We start from the raw sequence: 27110 nt of genomic DNA, 5'->3' as shown, positions 1-27110 counted from the left end.
GGTTACTCGGGAACCTACCAACGGAGAAGCATCGTTTAACCCTTACCACCACTTCGCTACACAATAAAATTATAGCTTCTCTCATACAATCCATGTTATTCACTTTTCATTTGGCATACTGGTCACCTGGTAGACTGGCCAAACTCCAATTAACTGACTCAGATTTATGTTGGAATTGTAATGAAGATCTAGAGGGAACTTGACCATATCTTCTTTGGCTGTAGATTTCTTGAACCCTTCTGGTATAGTGTGCCAGGACGAATCTAAACAAATCAAGTTATTTTATTAGACTTTCTGGGTATGAGAGGCTTATATTGAGTGGTTTGTGTTGCAGAGAAGATGAGGTCGAGGATGTAGCACTTTGAGTTTGTCAGGTGGGAAACTAATACTATATGTTGAGTGTGTTGATGAGGTTGAGGAGAGTCTTCCTTGTTTTTTTCATACTTGAGTTATCTGGGAGGTTGAAGTCACAGAGGATGGTGGTGTGTGCATGGTAGATGGATGACATGGGAAAGGGGTCTGAGAATTCATGCATGAAGTTTTTGTCCAAGAGGCTTAACTGAGATGGAAGGTGGTACATTTAATCGCAGAGGGTGAGAAGTGGCATGTGGGAAGCTCCATGAATTTCAGCGTTACTTGCTTGGCTGGAGTGCAGGATCAGGGTTACTTATAGATGAAAGCAAGGCATCACCCCTTCTGAAAAACACTGTCTGCATGCTGGATGATGTAGCTTTTGGGAAGAGGCAGGATGTTGGTATGAGCAATGCTTATGGTGAAAACTGCATCAGGGTGGTGGTAGGTGAAGACGTCTGCAATATCTCTACTGTGGATAGTGCAGGGCATGAATATATGATCATGAGTTTGGTAGCTGAGAGTGCACGGTGGTTAGTGGAATGTGTATGTTGTACAGTCTATGTTTTGTGAAGATAATATATGAATGTCTATGTGGTCTGGGTGTGATTGTTGGGATTGTCAGTGTGGTGTGCTGGGCGAGGCACATGATGAGGTACGATGGAGCAAGGGTTTTTGGCAGAAGGCCCTTCGGACCCTAAAAGGCCCAAACAGGAAATGTCTTCCTTAACAGGCCCCAATAGGAGATTCCCCTATTTATGTCCACCCTTAGCAGACCAAAAATTAAACATCCTGGTCTGTGTCCACCATTGGCTGGGGACACCTGGGTGGTATAATGCCCTGAGGAAATGATTGACGTAGAGCGAAAGCAAAAAGTGGTATCACTTCCTGTGGAGGTGGATGCTCAGGAATGAAATCTGCTTATCTAGCATCTTCATGAAAAGATGTTTTGGCGTGACACCAGTAATGTTACTTCCTGTAGAGATTGCTGCTGAAAAATAAATTGATTTCACATCCTATTGAGGTGGATGCTGAGGAATGAAGTTCCTTTGTCTGTCTTATTCTTTTAAAGATGTTTTAGCAGAAAGCTGATGATGCCACTTCCAATGAAGATGGATGTGGGAGAATGAAGTCTACTTCTCTGGTGGCTTTTTGTTTTTTTTACAGATAGTTCAGAATGTAAACAAGCAACTTAACTCCCTTTAAAGATAAAAGCTGGGAATGCAGTGATGTCACTTTCTTTGCAGATTGATGGTGGGAAATGAAGACTGCTTCTCTGGCTTATCTTTATTAAAGATGGTTTTGATGGAAAAATAGTGAGTTGGCTAGAGGGAAATGTAGTTATGTGATTTCCTGTAGCGATGGATGCTGGTGAATTGATTGAGGAAAGGCAATACTGGCTGGCCTTCCCAAATTCATGGTCACCCACCTAAAAGCCATTCTGCTGTATGCTTGGTTTCTGGGCCCAAAAATGTCAATGGGATCACCCTAATATTAAGACCTCTCCACTGGCTCCATCTGGAAGCAATTACATATTTCAATATAGCCTATTTAAATCATACACTGATCAACACTGGTCTTCTATCCACCTGAATAATAAACTAGAACTAATGGGTGGTTGGTGGATCTACAGAAACAGAATAGGCTTAATTTTGGAAATTCCTAAAGATACAACAGTCAAAAGATATAAATAACCTTTGTTTCCTCTGGCTCCTAGGCTATGGGACTGCCTTGCTGATCAGGCTAGACTGAATCCTGATCTACAGAGCTTCCGAAATAATATGAATACTCAATCCTATAGCATATCTCTTTTGTGTTCTGTTGCCTTCTATCTCCGTACTGTCACTTACTACATTTTTTGTACGCCACGTGGAATCAAACGATGCCACCTGCCGGCGTACAGGAATACTGCTTACGAAAAAAATTCCGGGTGCATTCTGAGGCCTGGGGATAATTCTAAGGGAAGGAATCTGCGGGTTGAAAGGCAAGTATTTTGTTCCTCTGTGCAATTCTCTGCTGCCCTTGAGGCTGCGAGGTCCGGGCTAATGAACTACTTAAAATAATAAAACAACAAAATTGAAATCTCTGATGCTGGCACAATGTTGGTTTGCAGTAGCAGATGAAGACCTGGTCTTGTGTTTTTCTGTTGATGAAATTTGTAGTGAGCATAAATTCTGTACTGCTGATGTAGTGCAACTCCCTTACTCTTTGTTTGTGATATTTTTTATGCAGTACTCTGCCTTTCTCTTATATATTTCCTTGTGCAGGGGTCCTCTAAACTGGTACCGGCACATTGAGAGGAACTGGAAATGGGGCTGCACTGCGCCTAGCAAGAAGGTAGGTTATTCTTCTTTTCTCCACCCCCTGTGTTAGTTTAAAATTAATGAAAATACAGTACCTTCAGTACAGTGCTCCAGATTAGCAGAACAGTTTGCTAATTTGCAAGGTGCGTATTGCACTCTGGAAATGTGCTGCTGCTGTTTGTGTATCCTGGTGCCCACAGCATCCATGGGCAGTGGAAGAGCCCCATGATGAGCAGAGATTCTGCGGTTTCACTTTTCAGCCCTCCCCGCCTTCCGTATCCAGGCCATGTGCTCATGGAGACGGAAGCCTACTGGCTTCAGCTCAACTCACCTCCACACCTACAACAACAAGAACAGCATTGACATGTATGAGAACCGAAGGACGCCTCAGTCTGAATGCATGCATTTCCATTCCCACCCATGAACTGGGAGCGGTGGAATATTGGGTATTGACTTTAGATTGGACATTGGATGCTAGACTATCCAATCCCTGTGGCAGCATTGTGCTAGGACATTTGCAGGGAACAGGGGGGTGCTCATGGTGCTCATGGTGCTGTAATTACGATCTCCCTCACCACGGGCATGCACCTAAGAGCACAATTTGCATGGGAACATAATGCCCATTTGTGCACATGCATTTCATTTCGTGAACACACACATTCCCTTTGTGAATTCACACATGCACATCGTGTACTCTCTCCCAATTTAGCACAGATTGTGAAAATTGGTTTGTGAATCCCACAAAATATTTCTGTAGAGTTACTGTGAGACTTCTTTTTTATTCTTTAGATCTGGGGTTAGTCAAAGTCTTTTGATATTACTAAAGCTGCATCTGTAACATGCTCACTTATTGGGTCTTTCAAGCAGCCCTCTTCGTCTTTAGTCTGTTGTTGTGATACTTAGATTTATGTTACATCCATTGCAGCATACAGGATGGGACAAGCCACTTCATCCATTGGCTATCATCACTGTGAGTGACGCATTTTACCCTTGCACAAGGTGCACATCCACAAAGAAAGTAGTTCCCTTCAGAATTATTATATTGTTTGCTGATAAAGCCCTATCTGTGACACTTAGAAGCGTAAGCAACAAACACTTATCTTTTCCATGGTAGTGGTGACAGGCCTGCTGATTTTAGGAAGGGTGCTCTCTGGTAATGCAGGTGGGAAGGGGCATTGTGAGAGGGTAGTGGAGAAGAGCATATCATGAAGAAAATATTAAATCGGCAGCGGTCCTACCTCCCCTCCAGTGAAGGCCAATATATGTGTGGCACTGACTTCCCACCAGTTTTATGTTTTGACAATGGCAGCTTCTTAACTTTGCCCTTGAAGATGAGTGCAACTAGCAAACGTTGGCGTTCTCCCAATTTTCATAGCTTTTCAGTTTATATGTTTCGTCTTTCTGTTTTTGTGAGAGACGTTTCCCACTTTCATTTGTTGCAGGAGAATTCTCCTAATAAAAGCAAATTGCTTTCAGAATTTATCGCTGAAACCGGCAACTAGTGGCAGTTTCTTCCCTTAATTTTCTTTTGTTTAAACTTTAAAACCGTTGTGAAGTTCATTTGGCTTAAGAGTTAAAGCATAGACTTAAGAATGTAGCATGGGAAAAACGTTTGTAAGTCCTCACGCTTCTAGCCTCTACATACATCTGTAAGTTATTTTGTCACCAAAGTGCCAAATTAGGAGGCCCTTTTTCATTTCAATGAGCTGCCGACATCAGAATTATGAGAGCTGCTGCAACACCCCTGATAGCAGCCAAAATCTCCAGCTGAAAGTATGGGACAAAATGAGGAACTACCTGTAGAATCGGGCCTGTAATTACCCATTCTCATAGTAATGACTAATTTCTCTGGGAGCCTCAGGGTTCCACCTGTAGTCCCTTTTACTTCTATCCCCTGGAGTTACCAGTACCCCCACACCTGGAGACGGCATAATGAGGCCTTCAGTGAGCTCCAAAGAAAGGGGCCTCTAATAAAAATTCTCCTTGAGACAAAGGGCCTAATTATGACGTTAGCGGATGGAATACATCATCACAGCTGTGACGGATATCACGTCCGCAGTATTACAAGTTCCATTATATCCTATGGAACTTGGAAAACAGCAGCAGGATATCCGTCACGTTTGTGACAGAGTATCCCATCAACCAAGATCGTAATCAGGCCCAATGTGCCAATATAAGCCAGAGCCTGTGTTTATTGGATAAATGTGAGTGAGTAAAGCACCGCCATTTTGTATGATGACCCTTACCTAGAAAGGTCACCTTTCTAAGGTTCTTAATTATTGGTATCAAATAGTTACTACCAAACGTATGCTTAATGCTCCATATTGAAAAGGAATTCAAGGCCAGATGTTCTTCAGTTTCCTTGCTTTGAGGAATACTTCTTCTGGTAGTCTTCATTTGAGGAGTAGGAAGTATTTGGTGACCAACAGTACCATCAAGTAGCGACTTTGGTCTTCCGAGTAAAATTCTAATGAGTTTCAAGTCATCACAAAGAATATCTACTTAACTAAACTGGGAAACCATCCTTTCTCAGCCTTCTTGCTTAAAGGCCATCCAGTAAGGGTGTAAATATGTAATTTCCTCTGCATGCTTGGAACAGTGGATTAGACCTTTTAACTGTAGACGCCCAGCAATGAAAACCTATGGGGAACAAATCAACATTACTCTCAATGCATTGGCCCAGTCGTGGCAGGGTGAAATGCTATCTGAACACTCAGCTTAAAGAACACCAAAAGTGATTCCTTTGTCCAGGATTAAAAAGCATTAATTGTATCTGGTTGACATATTATCAGTGCTCTAATGTGACTGCACGTTTCATACTAGGCATAAATGTGCCACGGCCTGAGGTCCCTTATGATTTGTTCCATAGGGAGTCAGTGCTGAGCGATTGTTACACCAAGGAGTATCCTATTTTGGCGATCACTTTATCTCAGTGTACAGGAAAAGTTAAGAGTACCAATGGGTTTCCTCTTTTTATAAATTAGCTTTATCTATACCTCTGCAGTTATTTTCATGGGAATATGTGTTAAGATGTGGATTTGTCACTTTTTTAAAACTTATTGAAGCATTTCATGTCATTTTCCATTAAAGACACTTATTTGCACGAATGCATTTTCATCTGCAGATCTTCCCAAAGAAGGCTGGAAACCCTAATCCATTGTTTGCCCTAAAGCATGTTGACTGCCCTTTCATCTAAACTGGCCGATGCAGTCTGGAGTATGCTCCAATGCCAATTAGGATCATCCCAGGGCTGTTATTGAACACGCTCCATCCCCATTTAGGGTTCATGTTTGATATTCGCCCCACTCTCGGTTAATTGCTATGATTCATGTGTAAGCCATTGACTGTATTCATTCATTCTGTACAACCATTCACACGTTTGCAACCAGAAAGTGTATAATATTTATGCTCAGGTGTTTCGTTTTTATATAGTTTTCCAACTTTCTCTGATTCACAAAACAAGTCTTGCTTTTGAATATTGCTTGACATAGGGTGACTTTGGAGTGAGGGGCTGCATCTGTGTATTGAAGGCATTAGACTCTTCAGCTGGGTGTGTGTTTGGTATAAGTTGGCATCTGGGGCTTGTTTTGTTATATAAAATTAGAACCTGGCATAAGTGCCTGTGATTGGGCATACTGGGCTATGGGCCAGTCCTGCCATATGGTGAGATGAGGCAGGAGGCGTGGAGTGCCACCACTACGTAGCATCAAATACGGAAGTACTTGTTTAGATGGGGAGCAGTCCAGCTGTAAATTCTAATATTTTGGGGTGTGCCAAACATTTTTGCAGATTTTTCTGATGAATTTACCTACAATTGTGTGGTTGGTGTAACGGGCATGTGAGATATCACTTGTGATGTGACTTCCATTTTGAGGCACAAAGTAGTTTGGCCTGATCATGCTCAGGCTGTACCTGGGCCTATGAGGCTGTGCCTGGGCTTTTGATGCAGTGTTGTTTCATTTGGGGATTAAACTGAGAAACTGTTATGCTCTACAGTGGTCCCGATTAGTGTGATTTTATTGTGATGAGCGGACACAATTGCACTCTGTGATGTCCTCAGTATCAACAGCCATTTAATAAAACTGTTAGCACAAGGGAGACAACTGAGCCTTATTATAGCACACTTCTCCAAAATGTTTCACTATATATAAATACCTTATGGCCCTCCACTGTGGTCAGTTGCCCCAATAGTAGTGTGAAATGTATTATAGAGGCAACAAAAGAGTATAATAAATTCACTACTGTGTAAAGTACAGTACTTCAGTAATGCTTCAGATACTCAGCTCCTTGAAGAAGAATTCCTTTATAATATATAAGATTCTTCATGTTGAAAACGGGACAAACGCCAACATGTTTCACTTCCTTATCAAAGAGCTTCTTCAGGGCTGAGAATCAGAAGAATATTTATATACATTACAAAATATACAAAAGGGGACATGGAAAACAATGTCCAATTTGTCATATACCATTCAAATCTGCATCTGCATGTGGGGAGATGAGTGGAGGTAGTTGAGATCTTTTGAACCCCCCACCCCCGAGGTCATTGGGTTCGTCCTGGTGGCCATGCGTCATTCCTCTAAATCTGAATATGAAACGCACTGGGACAAGTTTGTGGTGTAGTGTGGCAGCCGGCACTTAGACCCATTGCAGGAAAAACTGTGAGATGTCTTGTTGTTTGCTTTATTTTTGGCCCAGCAAGGCCTTGTTCTGGGTGCAGATAAAGGTTGCCTCCCCTCTTTTAGCCTTTTTACATTTGCCAGACCAACCAGACTTGTTCAAATCACTGGTTGTGATGCATTTTCTAGAACATTTGCAACATGTGTTTAAATGAACAATCTTTGTAGCACCATAGTAGTACTTAAATTTAGTTCTCATCTTTCTGATGTGTACTCCTTTTAAACTGGTGCACATTTGTTCATTGCATCTACTCACCATGAAAATGGCCTTCCTGGTGTTGATAACATCCACATGCCAGATGACTGAACTTCAAACCTTCTCAATCAAGCCTCCTTATACTACATTGGCACCGGACAAACTGGTGCTAAGGACTTGAGTGGGGTTTCTACTGAAAGTGGTGGAATCTTTTCACGTTGGACAAGCATCACTCTTCTGATCTTCTTTGCTCTGCCCACCCTTCGAAAAAGGAAATGGGGCTCCATTGTTTGAACCTCAAGTGAGTGCTCAGTTTTTACATTGATCGTTCCAAGGAATATTGGGTGGATGATCCGCTCTTTGTGGGGGTCTTCTGGGCAAAGAATGGCATGGCTCTACAGAAATGAGCAATCTTTTGATGTATTACTATCTGCATCGAGATCTGCTACACGTTGGCTAAGAAGCTGCCTCCAGATGGAATGTGAGCTCACTTCACCAGTGCCAAGGCCGCTACCACTCTGTTGGTACACAGATGCCTGTTGTATATTTATTAACTAGCTACATGGGCATCCGTGGACACATTCACAAAGCACTATTACCTCAACAGTCAGGTCGGTTGAGATGGCAATTTTGCTTGCTCCTACTGGACTTATTAGTTTGAGCCAACCCACATACCCACCATCTTGGGAGATACCGCCTTGGTATCTGTTCACAAAGTGAGGAACTTGCTGTTAGAAGTATTTGTCAGAAGAGCAAGTTACTTACATTTGGGAACTCTCTTTCTGGTGGATACTCTAACTGCAGACTCCTCATAACCCTTGTACCTCCCTGATCTATGGTATGGTCTATTCCATTTAAAAAGATCCCACTTTAGGAATCTGGTTTTTCAATTGGTGAGTCATCTCTGTGTCTGAGGGCATGGATGTATTAATGAAAGATGCTGACGTTCGTGCTCATGGATGGCGCTTATATGCAGCAAAGTCATCACTTCAGAAGCGGGGTTGTGGTGACGCGTAATCGCACTGTGTCATTTGCCGGTGTGCAGGATCACTACTGTGAATTTTCCCGAAATGATCTTGCACCTGGGGATATTCACAAGGTGGGGAATCTGCGGTTAGATAAAGTATTTAAAAAATCAAAAACGGAATAAGACTCAAGTTTTTTAAAGCTGAAAAAAACAAAAACTGCGCAATATGGTAAAAGGCACAATCAAAGTTATGCTGTGGGAAAGTCAAAAAATAAAATCAATTACATTGTGCTATTAACTTTGACCTTTTGTGGCCAACCCGTGAGCAAATGGTGGTCGAATACAAGTTGGTAGTTTGCCCAGATAAAAGGTTTTACCTTCAGACTTATAAACATTTCTGGAGGAAATAGATCTTCAGCTGACCAAACTGTAAGGGTGTGTGTGAGACAAAGGCTCCAGAGGGCTCGAACACATTGTGTGGGCAGCTATACTGTAGTCTCAAACTTCCCACTCAAATGTTTTATCCTGCCAAGGTTAATGAGAGTTGGTAAGTTCCCCAAAGATTTTTTTTTTTTTTTTTTAAGTAATTTTTTCATACTAGTTCTAACAGCAGGGCTTCTTTCAAATAAAATCTTCAGGACTAGATCCTGTATTTTCATTTGACTTCTTCAGTTGCAGTGGGTCTGAACAGCTCAGATTCTATGTTCACATAAAATGTCTAGTACCAACTGGTCAGTTGGAATTTTCCCAGGCAAGCACTGCCTGCCCTTATTCGAGATCTTCTGCACCCTCAAATATTTAAAGGGGAGGTCCCCATAAGTAAATAGAAAGGATCTTGTATTTCTTTATCCCTTTGGGTGAGCAGAAGTCTAACTTCAGCAGTCCTGGAGCAAGATGATGGAATCAGAATATCAGACACAGCAGGAGTTAACTCGCCCCAAGCATCTCTTGAGGGCAGAGTGGCATTTGCTGGGCATATTTGGCGTTTTGTTACTGTCTGTGGCATACGATGGCCATCTCTCATCATATGATAGTTCTCCCTGGCATTTGATGATAATGCCTGTCCTATGTATTGATCAGCCCTGGTATCTGATTGTGGGTCCCAGCCGTGTCATTGTATGTCATCCCTGTCATCGAATGGATATGCCTGTCATATGATGACAATCAGTCCATCAGCTGCTGCTTGCTTGGGAGAGAGTGAGTTTTACAACCAAGTATCAAGTATCACCAGCCTGCACTGCTTCCAGATCAACGCACACCAGATATCAGAAACTACTACACTAGTAAAATTAAGGTGGAGTTGCAGAAAATGTGTAGTGATAACAAAGTTGTGATATGTAAAGTATGTGTCGAGATGTTTACTACTAATTTATTTTACAGAATATTGTTTTCCTTAAAATGTGTTAAAATATATCTAATCTTTGAAGGTTAAAAATAAATTCTAATGACTCTTCACAATAATTTGTAATACGTTATGGTGAAAATTAGGAAAATGATTGGGTTGTGTTCATGGCTGGAGTTAGGGGTTAGTGTAAATGAAGGTTAAACAATGGTGTAATGATTAGGGTCACAGTAGGCAGTGGGGTTAGTGTAAGGGCAAGGGGTTCAGCTAGTGTTAGAGAGGAAAGGCTTAGTCCAGAGGTAGATTTAAGAGTTAGATTGAGGGTTAAATTGTGGTCCGTGGGCGTGAGTTTTGTACCACACAATTTTGTATAACTAACTGAAATAAACATAGGTCACAAAACCTTTATATCACCACTACCTTTACAGATCATCATTTTGGAAAACATTTTTTTTAGTCACAGTTTTTACATATAACCCTCAGGTGGGAAGTTCTTGCTGAGCAAAAAGCAAAAGGTCTCCATCAATAACATGGGACATTGACTTCATTTATATAGTGCTCTACAGTTTCCTTCCTATTTGCTTAATAGTTGTATAAAGCCATTTCCGTATAGATTCCTCCCCAAATCCGAAAACATGTATTGACATTTTGTAAATTACCTTAAGATTGCATAAAACACTATGTGGTATAATCATGAAAGCAGACAACACAAGCAGGAAAGATGATCTTTCAAATGAGGATAATTTCCCAGCATGGACTCTAGTTTTGTGATTTTTTTCCTAAACCCCATCATAGATCATGGTCCCATCTCTGATGGTCACAGCCGGCAAGGACAAAGTTCTCGTTCCGAAGATGACTACTGGAATGGAAAACTGGGTGAGTCAATACCTTATTCTAATCCAGACCACAGCAACGCATTATGTGTGACTGATCCATCTTAAAAGGCAGTTGCCATATACCAAAATCTCCCAGCTATTCACTGGCTCAATGAGCTACTTTACATTTCCTAGCAATGCTAACTCTTGTACAGTTACCAGGAGTGACTAGAACTCATCTCAGCAGAGTGATCCCTTATAGAGCTTATTTCAATGTGTACGTCATTAAATTGAATGCATTTGCATCAGTAGACTGACCTGTTTGGCATATAGCCTCCTCACAAAGATCTTGCAGTACTTTATAAGGTAAGTATTGAGAGTCCTGTTTTATTATAATTGTGAAAATCTTGCAGACTGTAGGCCACTTCTGTACGTTTTGGAGAGGTCTACGAAGAGGCCATCCAGCAGGTATAGATACATAGGCCCTCATTCTGACCCTGGCGGTTTGTAACCGCCAGGGCAGAGGGCAGAGGAAGCACCGCCAACAGGCTGGCGGTGCTTCCGGGGCAATTCTGACCGTGGCGGTAAAGCCGCGGTCAGAAAAGGGGAACCAGCGGTTTCCCGCCGGCTTTCCCCTGCCCCAGGGAATCCTCCATGGCTTCCGACCCCCTTCCCGCCAGCCTGTTCCTGGCGGTTTACACCGCCAGGAAGAGGCTGGCGGGAACAGGTGTCGTGGGGCCCCTGGGGGCCCCATTAAGATTTACAGTGTCTGCAAAGGGGGATTCCGACCCCCTTCCCGCCAGCCTGTTCCTGGCGGTTTACACCGCCAGGAAGAGGCTGGCGGGAACGGGTGTCGTGGGGCCCCTGGGGGCCCCTGCAGTGCCCATGCCTCTGGCATGGGCACTGCAGGGGCCCCCTAACAGGGCCCCATTAAGATTTTCAGTGTCTGCAAAGCAGACACTGAAAATCGCGACGGGTGCCACTGCACCCGTCGCACCCCAGCAAATCCACCGGCTCCATTCGGAGCCGGCTTCATCTTTGCTGGGGCTTTCCCGCTGGGCCGGCGGGCGATCTGCTTGAGATCGCCCGCCGGCCCAGCGGGAAAGTTGTGATCACCGCCGCGGTCATTTGACCGCGGTGCGGTGTTTGGGTGATTTCTGCCCGGCGGGCGGCGCCCGCCGGGGTCGGAATGACCCCCTGAGTCTACAATATATTGACATATATAGCTGTGATCCTGAAAGTGGTTTAAGTGTAAATCTTCTTTTACTACAGTGTGGAGGCAATTAATGTGCCTGTTTAGCTTTGGTAAACTTTACCACCAGAAACATAGAAGACACCTGACCATTTTGATTAAAAAAAGGTTTTAAAACATCTGTCTTTGTGTTTGACTCTGACCTTTTATGCATCCTGTGTAGTGTTTGGTTTTCCTTGATGTTGATGGGTTTGAGGATTACAGAATGTAAATAGAATTGGGGAAGTGTGAGAAACACTTTAGTGGTAATTTAGAGTTATAGGATATAATGAAATTGTAAAAAGGCAGATGGGACATCTGTCACCTTTGTGATGGAATAACCCATCTGCCAAACTCTGAATCAGGCCACCTGTGTTGCTCACCAGAATGTGGGTTACAAATTGTTGGAGGACACCTTGAGAATTGGCTAGCAGGATCTTTGTTAGACTTTAATACTAACAAATGTGGAAGCTCAGTTAATGAGTATGATAGGTGTTATCACATAGCCCTTACGAAGAGAGAATTCCACCCCCTTTCTCTGCAGTCCCAATCCTTCCAACCTTCATTATAACTTTATCACTGCTACCACTGTACAGACTGACTGTCCCATTATTTGTACCATCTAAACTACAACTCTAGAGGACAATCCTGTCCTTTACATGCTTCTTCTATATTCTCTTGACACCAGGATCATATCAAATGAGTGTGTGAATGGGTCTGGGAAGCTGGAGGGTTCATGTACCAGGAAGAACCAGATTTCTAGGTTGTGTGCCAGGAACGATGGAGGAGTGATCTAACCCAGATGGGGTAAGTTTGAGACTATGTTAGTGGATATTGTGTATTTAGTGGTGAGTGAGTGTGATATCTCCTTCTCATCAGTGGTCTCATGGGGTGGGTAGGGATGGTCACATGGATTGGAAGGAATGTGTTACAGTGAACTACAGGGTTGTTAAGGTAGGTGGTAGTGAGGGTTGGTAGTTGGTAAGGGCTAACATGTTCAAAGGAATTAGGAGTGGATTATATACAGGGAGGACAGGTAACATGACCTGGAGCTGGCTTGGTCAGGTGGGACGTGGAATAGATGATATTAGTTTTGGGTGTCACAGGGAATAGCTGTGTAAGGCAGGGTGTGGCTATAATCCATAGCGCAAAGGGCTGTGGAGGGAGAATAGGTAAAGATAAGAACAAGGATGGGTATCAGAGATGGAGAGGCAGATACATTCAAAATTGTCTGATGGTTTATTTTGAGTCCCATGTTGATTCTGCTTATACTTCTCCAGGTGTGTACTAGTCATATTCCCGATGGCAACAGATGGGGTACTACGCCACTACAATTGAAAGGAACGTGCCTAATAGTATTAAGGTCTACATCCTAAATGTTTAGTGGAGGATGGACCAGGTTACTGGTCAAGATTTGCATGATTATCCCCACTTCAGAATGCAGACAAGTCAATCTGCTCATTCCTGGTTTCATCTTCTAGGGCAGTGGTTCCCAACCTGTGGTCCGAGGACCCCTGAGAGTCCGTGAAGCCTCCTTGGGGGGTCCGCAACTGCTTAAAAAAAATAATAATACTAACAGATTAGGTCCCCAGCTTTCAGTAATGACTCATTGGGGGGTCCCTGGATTCCAATAATGATAAAGTGGTGGTCCACCGAAGTCAAAAGGTTGTGAACCACTGTTCTTGCGTGTCTGCAGGTGGGGATAAAGCTTCCTTAGAAGGCAATGGCTATATTGTTGGCAAATGGTGTGTGTAATGTTTCAGAAAATGGTTAAAAAGTTTTTGGAGTATCATAAACTGAACACCGTCCTGACAATTTTATATCAAGACTATTTTTAGTAGCAACTGTACCTGGGTCCTAAGGGAAAAAGCAATATTACGAGGTTACAGCTCACATGAGGGGCTACTGTAGAGATGAACCTAGCATCCAACAAACAAGTTTGGTCCCCAAATGCAAGTCCATAGTTAGGGAACTACTAGTTTTACTCGTAGAAATAGCTAAACTATTACAGTTCTGTGAATTTAACTGGGAAAAACGTCTCATGAATCCAGCTGCCGGTGTGTGCCCAGCTCACATTTTCATGACATAGGTGGGCATTACAGAAAAAGAGAACCTGTAGGCAAATGAAACACCCAATATGGTAGAACGGTGAACCTTGGGACAGCAATGGGTTGTAGATAGGACAAAGTAGTGCAAGCACTCAAACTGAAAGGGGTACAAAGAGAATATGCTACTGGATCCATCAAAGCATTGCAGCTGCTGATCTGTTTCAAAGTACTGGAGGATCGAAGGAGGGTTATATCCTTGGTAACTAGCACCCTGCCCTATAGGGGGAAGAAATGCAAACCCCACGACCAGATGCATGAGAGATGAGAGATGACTGTGGCTGTTTATGGACACTGAGGTCACAGAGGGGATCTCCTTAAGTCCAGCCCAACCTCAACCCTACTGCAGTGCAGTGGTAGGATAGTGAGACTGCACTGGCTCCTGCAAGTGATTGGCGACCGGGACAACAGCAAAGAGGATAACCTAGAGCTGAAGTGGTGATTTGGAACTTGAGGACAGGCAATGGAGACAGGATTGCTGAGGGACTGAAGTGCATGGGAGAGGACCTGTAGTGGTTAAAAGAGGGCACTGATTTGTTTTTTTTTCTTTTTACATCTGATGTGGCCGCCTTCACATTACGGATGGGAGCAGACTCCTGTAGACAACCTCATGGGATCTATCCATGTAGCAGGAAAGAAGAAGAGAGAAAGTAGGACAGGGTTGTCATCTGTTTTCCGCAGGAGAAGTTCTCCATAGCCACATAGCTCTCTGTGTTTCTACCTGGAAAATCTATTAGGATTGTGGCCCCATCCATGTTAGGGGCATGGTGGTCGCATGAAAAGTCAGTTAACAAGCTTAACTGCATGGGAATAAAAATAAACCCAAATAGCTGAAGCAAAATTATTGGTCAGTAGGACTGGTCTCAGGTCGTGTCAAGAGTCATAAAAGGGGAACATTGCTGAGACCTGTAGGTTGGGCCAGTGCCAGCTTTGACCTCACACAAGAACAATCCTGCTGCAGAAGCTTGTCAGTTTTCCGTATCCTCCTAGTTTCCACTCCCAACCGGTGTCTATGCCCTGAGAAGTCGAGCTTAGCCGTAATGTGGGAAGCATTGGTACAAAAGTTGGGAATCGGTTCAGTTCCCATAAGCAATGGTTGGTTATAGTGAGTGCTGCACAAATGTTAGACCTGTGAAGCAAATAACCAGGCAGCAGTAGTATTTGTCTTACGGAGCAGTCTAAGACATTTTTAGCGAAAAATAAACTTGAAATCGCAGTCTCTGATCCGAGAGCAGTACATGGAATTGCCCACTGTAATTGTTGCAGCAGGGCTAGGCACTGAGTTGCAATTCTCAGACATGCTCATCTAGACACAAAAAGAACAAAGACAATGTGTGAACTTAAATACAATTTGAAAAAGAGTTTGAACAGTCAATACAAATAAGTTGTACCTCATTATCGATGATATTGCAAAGTTTTTGAATCTGAATATCGTTTTGGCTACACAATGCGAGAGCTCCCTGATTGTAATTCATTTTCTTGCATGTGCATTTCTTCTTAGTTTTGATTGGGGGTTTAATGCCATTGCAACATATTGCCAGATGTAGGAAATAATCTTGCGATCACAAACCCTGTGACTCACAAAATCATTGGGTTTGTAACCACAAAATGCCTTTTTTCTAATATACAAAACCCATTTTATGAGTAGGAAAGGTTTTGCCAGTTTGTGAAATAGGATTTGTGTCCCCCAATACCAAACCGTCATTTGTAAGGGGTGTTCCTTCCACACTGTGATATGGTATGTAATGTATCACTGTTGCAAACCACTGAGCAATTTCAGACATCAGGAATTAGCAGCCTTGGAGGGAGGAGCATTGCTCCAAAGAACCTCTGTCTGCCCCCTGAAGTGTTCCCAAATGGAAACCTTCTTTTGTAATAAAGCGCCACCAGCTCCTTTAAAGAACATGGAATTGTACTATGATATCCCTTACAGGCCACCATCCCTGTGTTTGTAGCCAATCACAGAAAGTACGACAAATTACAACCTGCCTATTTAATATTCATTAGGTCAGTCATTCTATGACACCCTGCAAATGATGACTGCAATGTCACATTTTAGTACATCGGTCACTTCTGAAAATCAGTTGATTCACTAAAAGTCTGTGGACAATTTGCAACCACACTCTTAGTGCATGTGGCCCATAGTTCATAAAGTAAATTTCTCATGGAATTTATTAATCAATACGTACTTATGTTGATGGTTTTGATATTAATGATCTTGCAGGTATTTGATCTTTTCTGTTAAACTTTGTACAGAGCTAAGAGCTTCTTTAAAAAAAATACTATGGGCCTGATTTAGATACTAGCGGACAAGTTACTATTGTCAGTACAGTGACGGATATCCCATCTGCCAAAATCGAAATCCTATAGGATATAATGGGATTTAATTTCGGCGGATGGGATATCTATCACCGTTGTAAAGGAGTAACTCATCCGCCAATATCTAAATCAGGCCCTATTTTTTGTATATATACACATATATACAGTCATATTTTATTATGTATCTTAGAGTTATCCATTTTGCCTTATTCATTTCTTTTGCGACTGCTGTCTTTTAAGGTTCCCCACCTAACACGAGGCCACATTGAGGAATGTGGACACTGGACACAAGTTGAAAGGTAAGGGACATGATATATTTAGAAAGAAATTACATACCTCAATTCGAGTTTCATTTATGCTGGCTATCCCCTTTCTATTCTGGTGTTTGCTTTTCTTCTAAGCCTAAGTTCTCAGGTCCCAGCTGTCACAAATCATCTTCCATGAGGTTTCACCACTTATTATATATCTTCATGCAGCTTTTGACATTGTTCAGGAGTCTCATCTCTTGAGCTCATGTACCATTCAGTCTCTTGTTCTGTTGTATTGTCAGTTGGTACCTACTCCGCTGACTAGTTCTGTTCTGTATTTTCGTGTGTTCACTTTAAGCCCACCACTATCATTTCCCCAAAGAATACGTTTTCAATCCCCTCCTTTTAGCTTTGTGTACAGTGGCTCTCGCAGCAATCATACATTCTTTTGGATTTTAGTGCCACTTCTGTACTGGTGAGCCACACGTTTTAATTTCCTCCTTCTGATAACGCCTTCATGACCCCATCTCCTTAAGACTCTCTCTTTGGTCAACTCCTGTTTAGAAATTTACCTGCTCTATTTCATCCCTGCTTTATCACTGTGTGTCTGCTTTTTCCCTCTGTATTTTTCACCACCACTTTCTTCCTACATTCTGTTTGTCCACTTTTCAACTTTACCTGAGATTTACGCCTGATTTACATCTTGGCAGATGGGTTAACATGTCACAAAAGTGGTGGATATTTCATCTGCCATAATAGAATTTCCATAGGATATAATGGAATCGTCATATGATAGACGGTATATCCGTCATGTTTGTGACAGAGTAAACCCGTCCGCCAAGATCTAAATCAGGCCTTGGTCCTTAACTATTCCCTGCTTCCTTGCTTGTTGTAGTCAAAATGTCCTAGATACAGGCAGGATGTGATGCTTCCCTCCTTATGATCATAAATGGCCAGGGCTGTAGAGTGAGAAAATAAATGGTTCAAGTTGGTGTTCTCATTTTGAGCTGATGAGCGATTTATGGGGCTGAACTCTTACCAGCAACTGAGCTGAAAAATGTGAGAAATGTAGATCAAGATCTGGTATGGAGCCCTGGCTCACATGGACACCAGCCCCCAAGGAAGAAGAGAGGAATTACTTCTATGGAACACGAGGGCAAGCGGCAGGTTGTGCTGTTGACCCTGCTGTGGTGCCTAGAGTGTGGTCAGCCCAGAACAGGAAAACCAGTGCATGGGGAACATGATAAGCTTCATTCACACCTAAGGATTGTCCGTTCAGTGGTTCTCTCCTGCGCTGGATTAAAAAAAGGTGCAAACAGAAAGGAAATGGGGATCTAATTACAGCTTGGCGGATAAAGCTGTTTACAACGAGGCACTTGAAGAATTTAGGAAAAGGACAAACATAGTGCAGGCTGAGTATTCCAGTTACAATCAGGGCAACTGACAATTCTACTTGAAAATCAAAGTTGGGAAAAGTTTCCCGAGGCCGAAAGCTTGCATCTTAGCTGCGCCTCAGACTCACAGATTGTAGGACAATCTGTCAATTTTGTTTGAAGGGAAGATTGACTCTATTCAGCGTAGCTGTACTCAGGAGGGGAGCTAGTAACCCCTCTGATAGCACTGGTTTAGCAACTGGGAAAAGCTCCAGTAGAAGTTTCTATTCGCTTACTTGGTTTTAAGGAAGAATCTAAGCAGCCCATCTTACAATGTTGTTCGGGGTCTCCAATGGATCCATGTCCATCCAGGATTCAAGCCTTAGCTGTTGAGACTATTGATCCTTTTTTTAACGAAATTGTGAATGACTCACTGGCCTCTGGTGCTTCTCCTAATGAGTGGTCCCATTGCTAAAAAAAATCTTATGACTGACCCCACCAAGCTGGATAATTTTAGACCAATTTTACTCCTTCTTATTGCCTCTAAAATGTTGGAGAACCTGGTAAATCAGTAATTGAATACATCTCCGAAACAGCATGATTTATTACATCCTTCTCAGTCTGGTTTTCACCCTAGACATAGTACAGAAACAGCTCTGCTTGAGGTATTTGAATCTATTAAGAAGTGTCTTGATCAGGGCAGAGTGCCACCCTTATCCTTTTGGATCTGTCTGTAACATTGAATACTATCTTTTATCAATTTTTGCTTGCCAGACTTGCTGGCATTGATGTAGGTGGCACCGCTTTTGAATTAAATCCACTCATTTTTGTTGGACGGGGTGAAATCAGCCATGTTGGAGCCTTATTTCTATGTTTCAAAAGCACTTAAATGTTGAGTCTCTCAGTGGTCTATTTAATGTGTATATGGCATATTTGGCCGGCCATTGATGAGGCCTTAGGCATTTGTGTTACCTCCTTTGCGGATGATACTCAATTTATCTTCTCACTAGGTGATAATTTTACAGGGTTGCAGCTGAGGCTTAAGCACTGCCTTCTAGAGGTGGTTGATAGGATGGATAAGAACTGCTTGTGTTGTAACTCTGCTAAAACTGAGATTCTTCTCTTCGGCTACAAGGAGACCAGATGGTTGAATGACTGGTGGCCGACTGAATTGGGTCCGGTTCCATGGCAAAATACCTTTGGGTCAATAGGCTTTCATTTCGTCACCATATTACATCACTGCAGTTTTTCTTTGTTACGTACACTAAAGAAGACATTAGAATTTGTCCCGCTTGAATTGCGGAAAACTACAGTACATGCAGCAATCAGTTCCAGACTAAGCAAATGCTGTTTTCTTGGGCCGCCCTGGATGTCTTATTAAACATTTCAAAACACTGCTGCCAGATTGATATTAGATGGGCCCTACGCCCCTCTCTGTAACGTCATGCCTTAAAGAACTACATTGGCTCCCAATTGAGAAACATATTACTTTTAAAGCTTTTGTCATTGCTTTCCGCATGTCTATACTGCAATCCTTTGGATGACACCCGTACCTATCAATGCCAATGCAACAGTTAATGTTTCATTATTATCTTCATAAATATGCAGCTATCTATGGATTTCTGGAGGACTTTCCCTTAGGATACTATCATAAGTTATTGTGTATTTTTTAAAACAATGAAAAAAAGGTTGTCTGATAAATAATGGATTCTGTCATCATTTGGTGAAAACAGGCTTTATGGAGACATGCCCAATATAGTTTTTGTGCCTATTATGCTGTGGTCTTGAGAAAGTGGTTGCGACAGACATTAATATTTCTAAAATGGAAATGCTGGTCTGTTTTAAAACAGAGGAGTGCTGGTACCTCTCGATACTTAAACTTAATCCCTTTGCTGCTAGGCCTCGCCCCTGCCCCCTCCCCCCCGTGCTAAGCCTCTTTTTGGCTATTTGGGTTAGTTTGTGCTTAGCCCTCTATAACTTTTTGTCCACTCAAGCTATCCAAGCCAAATTTGTGTCTTTTTTTTCAAACATACCGATTCAGAAGGTACTGAGGGTTTGTGGATTCCCTTGGAGGGTTTTAAGAAATTAGCCAAAATATAGCTACATTTTCGTTTTTTGGGGGGAAAATGTGAAAAAATTCAGCTGAAGAAAGTGTCTGGTCTTTTCTCTGTAAATGGCATCAGAGAAAGGTTTGCGGTGCTAAAATCACCATCTTCCCAGCTTTCAGGAACAGGCAGACTTGATTCAGAAAACCACATTTTCTAGCACAGTTTTGGCATTTTACTGGGAGATAGCCCATTTTTCCTACTTTTTGTGCTTTCAACCTCCTTCAAGTTTGTGGTAGAAACGGGTATGAAACACATGGTGGATCCTGGAAAGCTATACATTTCAGAAACTAGACAAAATTCTAAATTCAGATTTGTGTAGAACCTTCAAGGTTTTCCCAAAGAAAGCAAGTGTTGAAATTAAAAAATATTGAAATTTAGAAGGACCATATGGGCACTTGTGACAACGTTTTCATTTGTAACTTCTCATCACGATGGCCAAATTACAAACGTTATACACCATTAGAGCTGCTAGACCCTTCTAGTTGTGGAGATATATAGGGTTTGTCGTTTTTCCAAGAACTTGAGGCACACACAGCCAATAACTAAGTTGCATCTTGCAATTGGTTTTTCATTGTGTACTGCGAATAGAGCAATTCATATGGTAAAATATTAATTGTGAAAAGTAGGTATCAAGGAAACCTATGTATTTAACCAATGGGCACAAGATATGAAGTTTAGAAGCAGGGGTTATTTGCACATCCCTGAATCTGTGGGTACCCATACTAGCATGTGACTTAGAGGGTATTTCTCAAAATTACTTCTTTCTTACACATTGTGTTTCATTTGGAAGGTAAAAATCCTGGGAAATACAATTGGTGATAACTTTTTTCAACTATTCTGTGTTACCCTAAGTCTCCCAATAAAAATGGTACCTCACTTGTGTGGGTAGGCCTAGTGCCCGCAACAGGAAATGGCCCAAAACACAACATGGATACATCAATTTTTTCCATGCAAAACTGACCTGTTTTTGGCAAAGCGGATAGCTGTGGTTTTTGGGCTCTGCTTCAGCCGGAACGTAGGGAAACCTAGCAAACATGTATATTTTTGAAACCTAGGGCCACATGTAGCAAACTCCGAGATTGCGACTCGGAAATTGCGAGTCTGTCCGACTCGCAATTTCCGAGTCGCAATCTCGGATGCAGAACGGTGTCTCAGGCACCGTCTGCGACTCACTATGGGGTCGCAAAGACCCACCTCATCAATATTAATGAGGTGGGTCGCATTTTGCGACCCCATAGCGAGTCCCTGCACTCACAGGGATGGCGGCCTGCTGAAGACAGCAGACCTCCATGTCTGTGACTGCTTTTTAAATAAAGCAGTTTTTTTTTTTTTGTCATTTTGCAGCTCGTTTTCCTTAAAGGAAAACGAGTTCCAAAAAGAAAAAAATACCGAAACCATTTGGTTTCGTTTTTTCAGTGTAGGCAGTGGTCCATAGGACCACTGCCTGCTCTGAAAAAACATTCTGGGCAACATTCACAAAGGGGAAGGGGTCCCATGGGGACCCCTTCCCTTTTGCAAATGAGTTACCACCAGTGTGACACTGGTGGTAACTGCAAGTTGCTTTGCGACCGCATTCGCGGACACAAAGCAATTCTGAATTGCGATGCGAGTTGCAAATAGGAAGGGAACACCCCTTCCTATTTGCGAGTCGCATTCACAAATTGCGAGTCGGTACCGACTCGCAATTTGTGAATGTGCATCGCGTTAGGCCTTTTGCACCATGCAAACGGCTTCCTACATCTGGCCCTTAGACACCTAGTGAAATCCAGGGTGGGGTGATGTGTGTGGCTCTCGCCAGGTTGTTTTACTCACAATCACTTGCAAACCTCAAACTTTGACAAATAAAACACATTTTCCTCACATTTCTGTGATGGGAAGTATTGGCATCTGGCGAGAGCCACAAATGTTCTTCCACCCAGCATTCTCCTATGTCTTTTGAGGGAAATGGTACCTCACTTGTGTGGGTAGGCCTAGTGCTTGCAACAGCAAACGGCCCAAAACGCATCATTGATACATCAATTTTTTCTATACAAAATAGACCCGTTTTTTGCAAAGTGGGTAGCTGTCGTTTTTGGGCCCTACCTCAGCCGGCACCTAAGGAAACCTAACAAACCTGTACATTTTTTAAAAACTAAACAGGTAGGGAAATCCAGGGAGGGGTGACTTGCATGGATCCCATGAGGTTTTTTTTGTTACTCATAATGCCTTGACAACCTCAAACTTGAAATCACACATTTTCCTTACATTTCTGTGAGTGAAACTTTCGAAATCTGCAGGAATCCACAAAATTCCTACCACCCAGCATTGCCCCACTTTTGCCAATAAAAATGCTGCGCCACTTTGTGTTGATATGCATCTACCCAATCTGGCCATCCGGTATATACGACATCTAACGCTCACTCTTGATGACATTGTGGCAGAAGTCAGTGGCTCAAGGTGGATTTCCAAGATGGATCTCTGCGCAGGGTATCACCACCTAATGCCAGCCCCTAGAATCTCGAGCAATCCCCACCTTCTCCACCCATGTGGGCTTGTGAAGGTATAAAGTTTTGGAGTGTCAAGTGCAGCAGAAGCCATCAAGACATGATCAGAGGAGTTTTGGCTGGGCTTGAAGGCATTATCAATGTCAGCGAATTCTGGTGCATGCCCCTACACTGCAAAAAGCACCTTGACCGACTGAGAGCGATGTTCCACATATTAAGGGACAATGGTCTTATGCTCCACAGAGAAAAATGTGTATTCCTCCAGAAGGAGAGAGCGTTCTCTGTGAAGGTCCATGACATCCAGTCATCACTGGCACCCCCAGGGTCACAAGTGTATTCAGCTTTCTAAGGATGGTCACATACTGTGGGCGTTTCATCCAGAACTTGACCACTGTCACTTCCCCACTTGGAAAGCCAATGCCACATGGAGCTGGGGACCTACCTGAGAAGAGTAGTTTCAGGCAACCTGGGACGCTTTGCGGCAGACACTACGTTGGCTTATTTTGACCCCAGCTGTGAGTCAGAACTCTCTGTAAATGCGAGCCCCACTGGTTTAGAGGTTGTACTATCACAAAAACAAATAAATGGTGACTGGGCTCCAGTAGCATATTACAGTTGTGTCCTGACAGTGACCGAACAGCGCTACTCCCATAACGAGAAGGAAGCCATCGCAGTGCACTGGGGCTGCTGCCATTTTCACATATACCTTTATGGTCAACCATTCACAGGTCATACGGACCACAAACCACTAGCCCCTCTGTTGACTGGATCATCCTCTAATCCGCCGCCAAGGACTGGGAAAAGCATACTTCAACTGCAGACATACCATTTCTCAGTGATATACCGTCCCGGAGTGCAAAATCCTGCTGACTATTTATCAAGACATGCAAGACCAGCCACAGAGAAGGAGGAATCAGATGCTGAAGAAGTGGAGCAGCATGCTCGTCTGGTAATAGAACGGTCCAGACTGCTGCCCATCTCCACAGCAGAAATCATTCAGGCCACCACTACTGATGAATGTCTCCAGTTGGCAATCTCTGCAGTAGCATCCGGAAATTGGCACACCCTCACTCAAAAGGGCTCCTTTTATACTGAGGATGCAACGCTAACGTTGGCCTTATTTAACAGTGTTGGACTGGAGCTGTGTCTCCAGAAGGGTGCTTGATGAGAGCCCCCCCACTTGGTGATTTCGAGAACCCTGCAATAACAGGTGGTTGACCTCACTCACAATGCTCATCAAGGGATTGTAAAAACCAAGTTGAGACTTAAGTGCAAGGTGTGGTTCCCTAGCCTGGATGACCTAGTGGAACAAAGAGTAAGACGATGCGCGCTGTGTCAAGCTGCTGGTCTTGTAGAATCATCGGCGCCCATCATTACCAAGACCATCCCCCCTTTTCCGTGGCACAGGGCCAGTGCTGACTTTGGAAGCCTATCTGATGGCAGACACATCCTAGTCATCATAGGTGATTTCTCAAAGTACCCAGAAGTCGAGAACATTGAGTCGACAGCCATCTAGATGATACCACAACTGGAAAATGTCATGGCCACTCATGGTTTGTTGAGCGATCCGAACTGACAATGTTCCCCCTTTCTCCAGTCAGTAATTTGCTGAGTATTTGCAGTCCCTCCACAGTCATCATCAGAAAATCACACCACGTTAGTCCCAGGTCAACAGCGCAGCAGAATGGTTCAGGCGAACATTAAACAAGTTCTCCGAATTTCCCTAGGTAATGGACAGAACATGGGGTGTGCTCTATATGCTTTTCTAATGGAATACCATCTCTCGCCACATGCCACGACCAAGGTGAGCCCCAGCGCTCTATGTGTGAACTGAGCAGTGGCTGATACCATTCCTCATGTGGAAGAACCATCGACTTTAAGAAACCAGTGGCCGACACCCTGTGGCAGCGTCAGGCACAAAACTATCAAATATCCCAGACCAGGCATTCCCGGCACAGATTCGTCAGGGAGTGTGATCTGCTGCTAGTCAAGAATTGACACCCATGTAGTAAATTCTTGCTATCTTTTGAGGTTAACCCTTTGAGTGTGACCTCAGTAAAGGGACCCATAACGGCCCACAAGCACGGCGAACCTATCACAGGAAATGTATTGCTCTTCAGGCGCTACAGGAAACCAATCAACAGGCCTGATGCTTTGTCACAGATGTCCTCAGGGGATGAGGTAGAAAACAATGATGATTGCTCGTCATCCAGAAGTCTGTGGTCAGCCCCAAGGATGACACTCTCAGGAGCCAGGTGGACACCAGCTGCCAGTGGGCTCTTCTGCCTCCAGTGAAAACGCAAGGAAGGACAGTTCGAACCTGTCTGTTCTGAAGACACAAGTGGAACTCCCAGCTGGCAAGGCACCGAGAGATACCACCTCACGACACATCCAAAGAAGTCCTCCCGTTTGAAAGATTTTGTATTAGACTGAGCTGTTTTTCAAACTGAATATCAGTTGTGTTCTGCATCGTTACAATATGTTGCCATTTCTCTTTCTCTCTCGCTCCTATTCTGTCGACTTTTCCACATTACAATACCATGAGCTGTATTTTCATTATATAAGCCAACTTTTCCAGTCTGTATTATTTCTCTTTGATTTGACGTCTGAATAGAATGTTAAGTTGGGGATGGGACATCCCAACATATTGGTTTGCCCAGGGGTGTTCATCCCGCCGTGATTTCATGGGGTAATCAATAAACGGACCCCGGGGGCTAACCTTTTGGTCATTCTTGGCTGTAGCTAAAAACTGGTGCCGTGTTGTGGGCTGCCACTGCGCTGCCCGCTACCAAAGAGGCATTCCCCGTGCAAACGCAACAACGGTCACATTTTCGACCTAAATGTGTTTTGAACTAAAAGTTTTCAAACTATTCACCTGTATTATTCCCGACAGTGTGCAAGGGCAGCGTTGACAACAGGTAAAATAGAGAGTTGGCATCTCCAAAAGGACACATGTATACAAATTGTTCTCGGTGAGCGTTACCAAGACTGAGCATTGTCTGCCAACGTATGTTTTAAAGTCCAATACACAACAAACTGATGCCTAGGCTGAACATTAAACCACATAAAATAATTTCCCAACCGTAAAACCCCAACCCTAATTCGCAGGATTAGGGTTGTGTTGAATATTATTTTTGGACATTGTACTTACTGCAGGAATCAATCAAATATGGCGGAATTAGCACATTCATAAGTTAGTATTAGGTGTGGATTTGCAGGCATTTGCGGGAAGCTCCCCTGCAAAAATAGTTGACCACACATAAACTCGTATATTTGTGGCTTTTTAAATATACGTTGTAGGCAGATTTGCACTCTTGAAAAACATGCACATTTATTCCTTTCAAAGGTGGGAGTAAATGCAGAGTGCAAATCGGAAGGAAACGCCCCCCATATTTGAAAAACATAAATGTCAAATGCACATATTCATCACATTTACGCATGCAGAATTTTTCAGATGGTGTAGGTTGTATGAGTAAAAATCAATACGCATTCCTTGGTTTTAATTTCAGCTCTCAAAAAGACAGGTTGCTGCTCGAAATGTCAGATTTCTGCTCCAAATGTAAATGCATATTTAAATTAGAGAGGCAGAGGGGAGATATGATAGAAACATGTACATGCATCAGTCATGTAAACATGGCAGTGCAAAGGAACATAGCAGAAGACTTGTCCTGAGGTTGCTAATTGTCCACAGGTTTTCAAGTTATTTTAAACAATATGGAACCTATGTAGTTGGATGATGTGTCTGCCCAGGAAAAAAGAGTTGCAGCTTCACACAGAATGCATAGAACTGACTGACCGGGAGAGTATATGGTCTTGTACCACGTTGGATACCTTAGAACCAGGGGCGTTGGGAACCCCCCGCTTTAGCAGCTGCAGCGGGGGTGAGGATCTTTATAGGCATCGTCTGTCTGTAACTTGGCAGTGAAAAGCTGATAAATAATATTATAAAATAATACTGCATTACTAGAAGAGCAAGCAGGAGTAAGGAAGAATTAACAACGGGTAAGTAGCAAGGGGAAGGATGGAAGGAATAATAAAATTATGTTTGGATGAGTGGGTGGAAAAAGCAGTAGATAGATGAGTAGATGAAAGGATGAGTGAATGGATAGATGGATGGATAGGTGAAAGAAAGCAAAGTAAAGGGATAGATGGAGACTGGTTAAGTGAATGGACAGGTGAAAAGATGGCAGAGTAAGGGGATTGATTGGTGGATAGATGGCAAAGTAAAGGGATGAATGGATGGCTGAATGGATGGATGGAGTGCTAAGTAAAAGGATGGATGGCAAAATGGATGGATGGGAGAATTAATGGATGACAGAATGTAAGGTGAAATAGTGGATACCAACGGGTGGATGGGCGATTGAAAGGATGAATGGGTAGATGATGGGATGGAAGAGACAAAGGAACTCTTCTAGGGAGGATGGGCTGACTTGCCTTGCTTGATTATGTCATCAGAGGTTTAGTGGGGGGGATTTTAATTTTCTGGCTACTCACCCTGCGTAGAAATTCGATAGTTGGGTTGTATTCTCGGCTGCAACACTTGACCAAAGAATGGTGTGGTTCTTGGCAAATCTTCATTTTTCTCTTTGTGCA

General features: G+C 43.1%; 1 protein-coding gene across 1 annotated transcript in view; it reads left to right on the top strand.

Moving 5' to 3' along the window:
* EPHX2 (epoxide hydrolase 2) overlaps window positions 1-27110 on the top strand; it is a 634386-nt gene that overhangs the window by 559190 nt on the left and 48086 nt on the right. Inside the window, exons 16-18 of the mRNA XM_069233731.1 lie at window positions 2619-2688; window positions 10631-10711; window positions 16546-16604. Of these exons, the coding sequence (XP_069089832.1) occupies window positions 2619-2688; window positions 10631-10711; window positions 16546-16604 (210 nt within the window). The remainder of the gene's footprint in view (window positions 1-2618; window positions 2689-10630; window positions 10712-16545; window positions 16605-27110) is intronic.

Source organism: Pleurodeles waltl, chromosome 5 (assembly GCF_031143425.1).
Source record: "Pleurodeles waltl isolate 20211129_DDA chromosome 5, aPleWal1.hap1.20221129, whole genome shotgun sequence".
NCBI lineage: Eukaryota > Metazoa > Chordata > Amphibia > Caudata > Salamandridae > Pleurodeles > Pleurodeles waltl.
The sequence above is the reverse complement of the archived record's forward strand: the minus strand, read 5'-3'. Positions and strand labels throughout refer to the sequence as shown.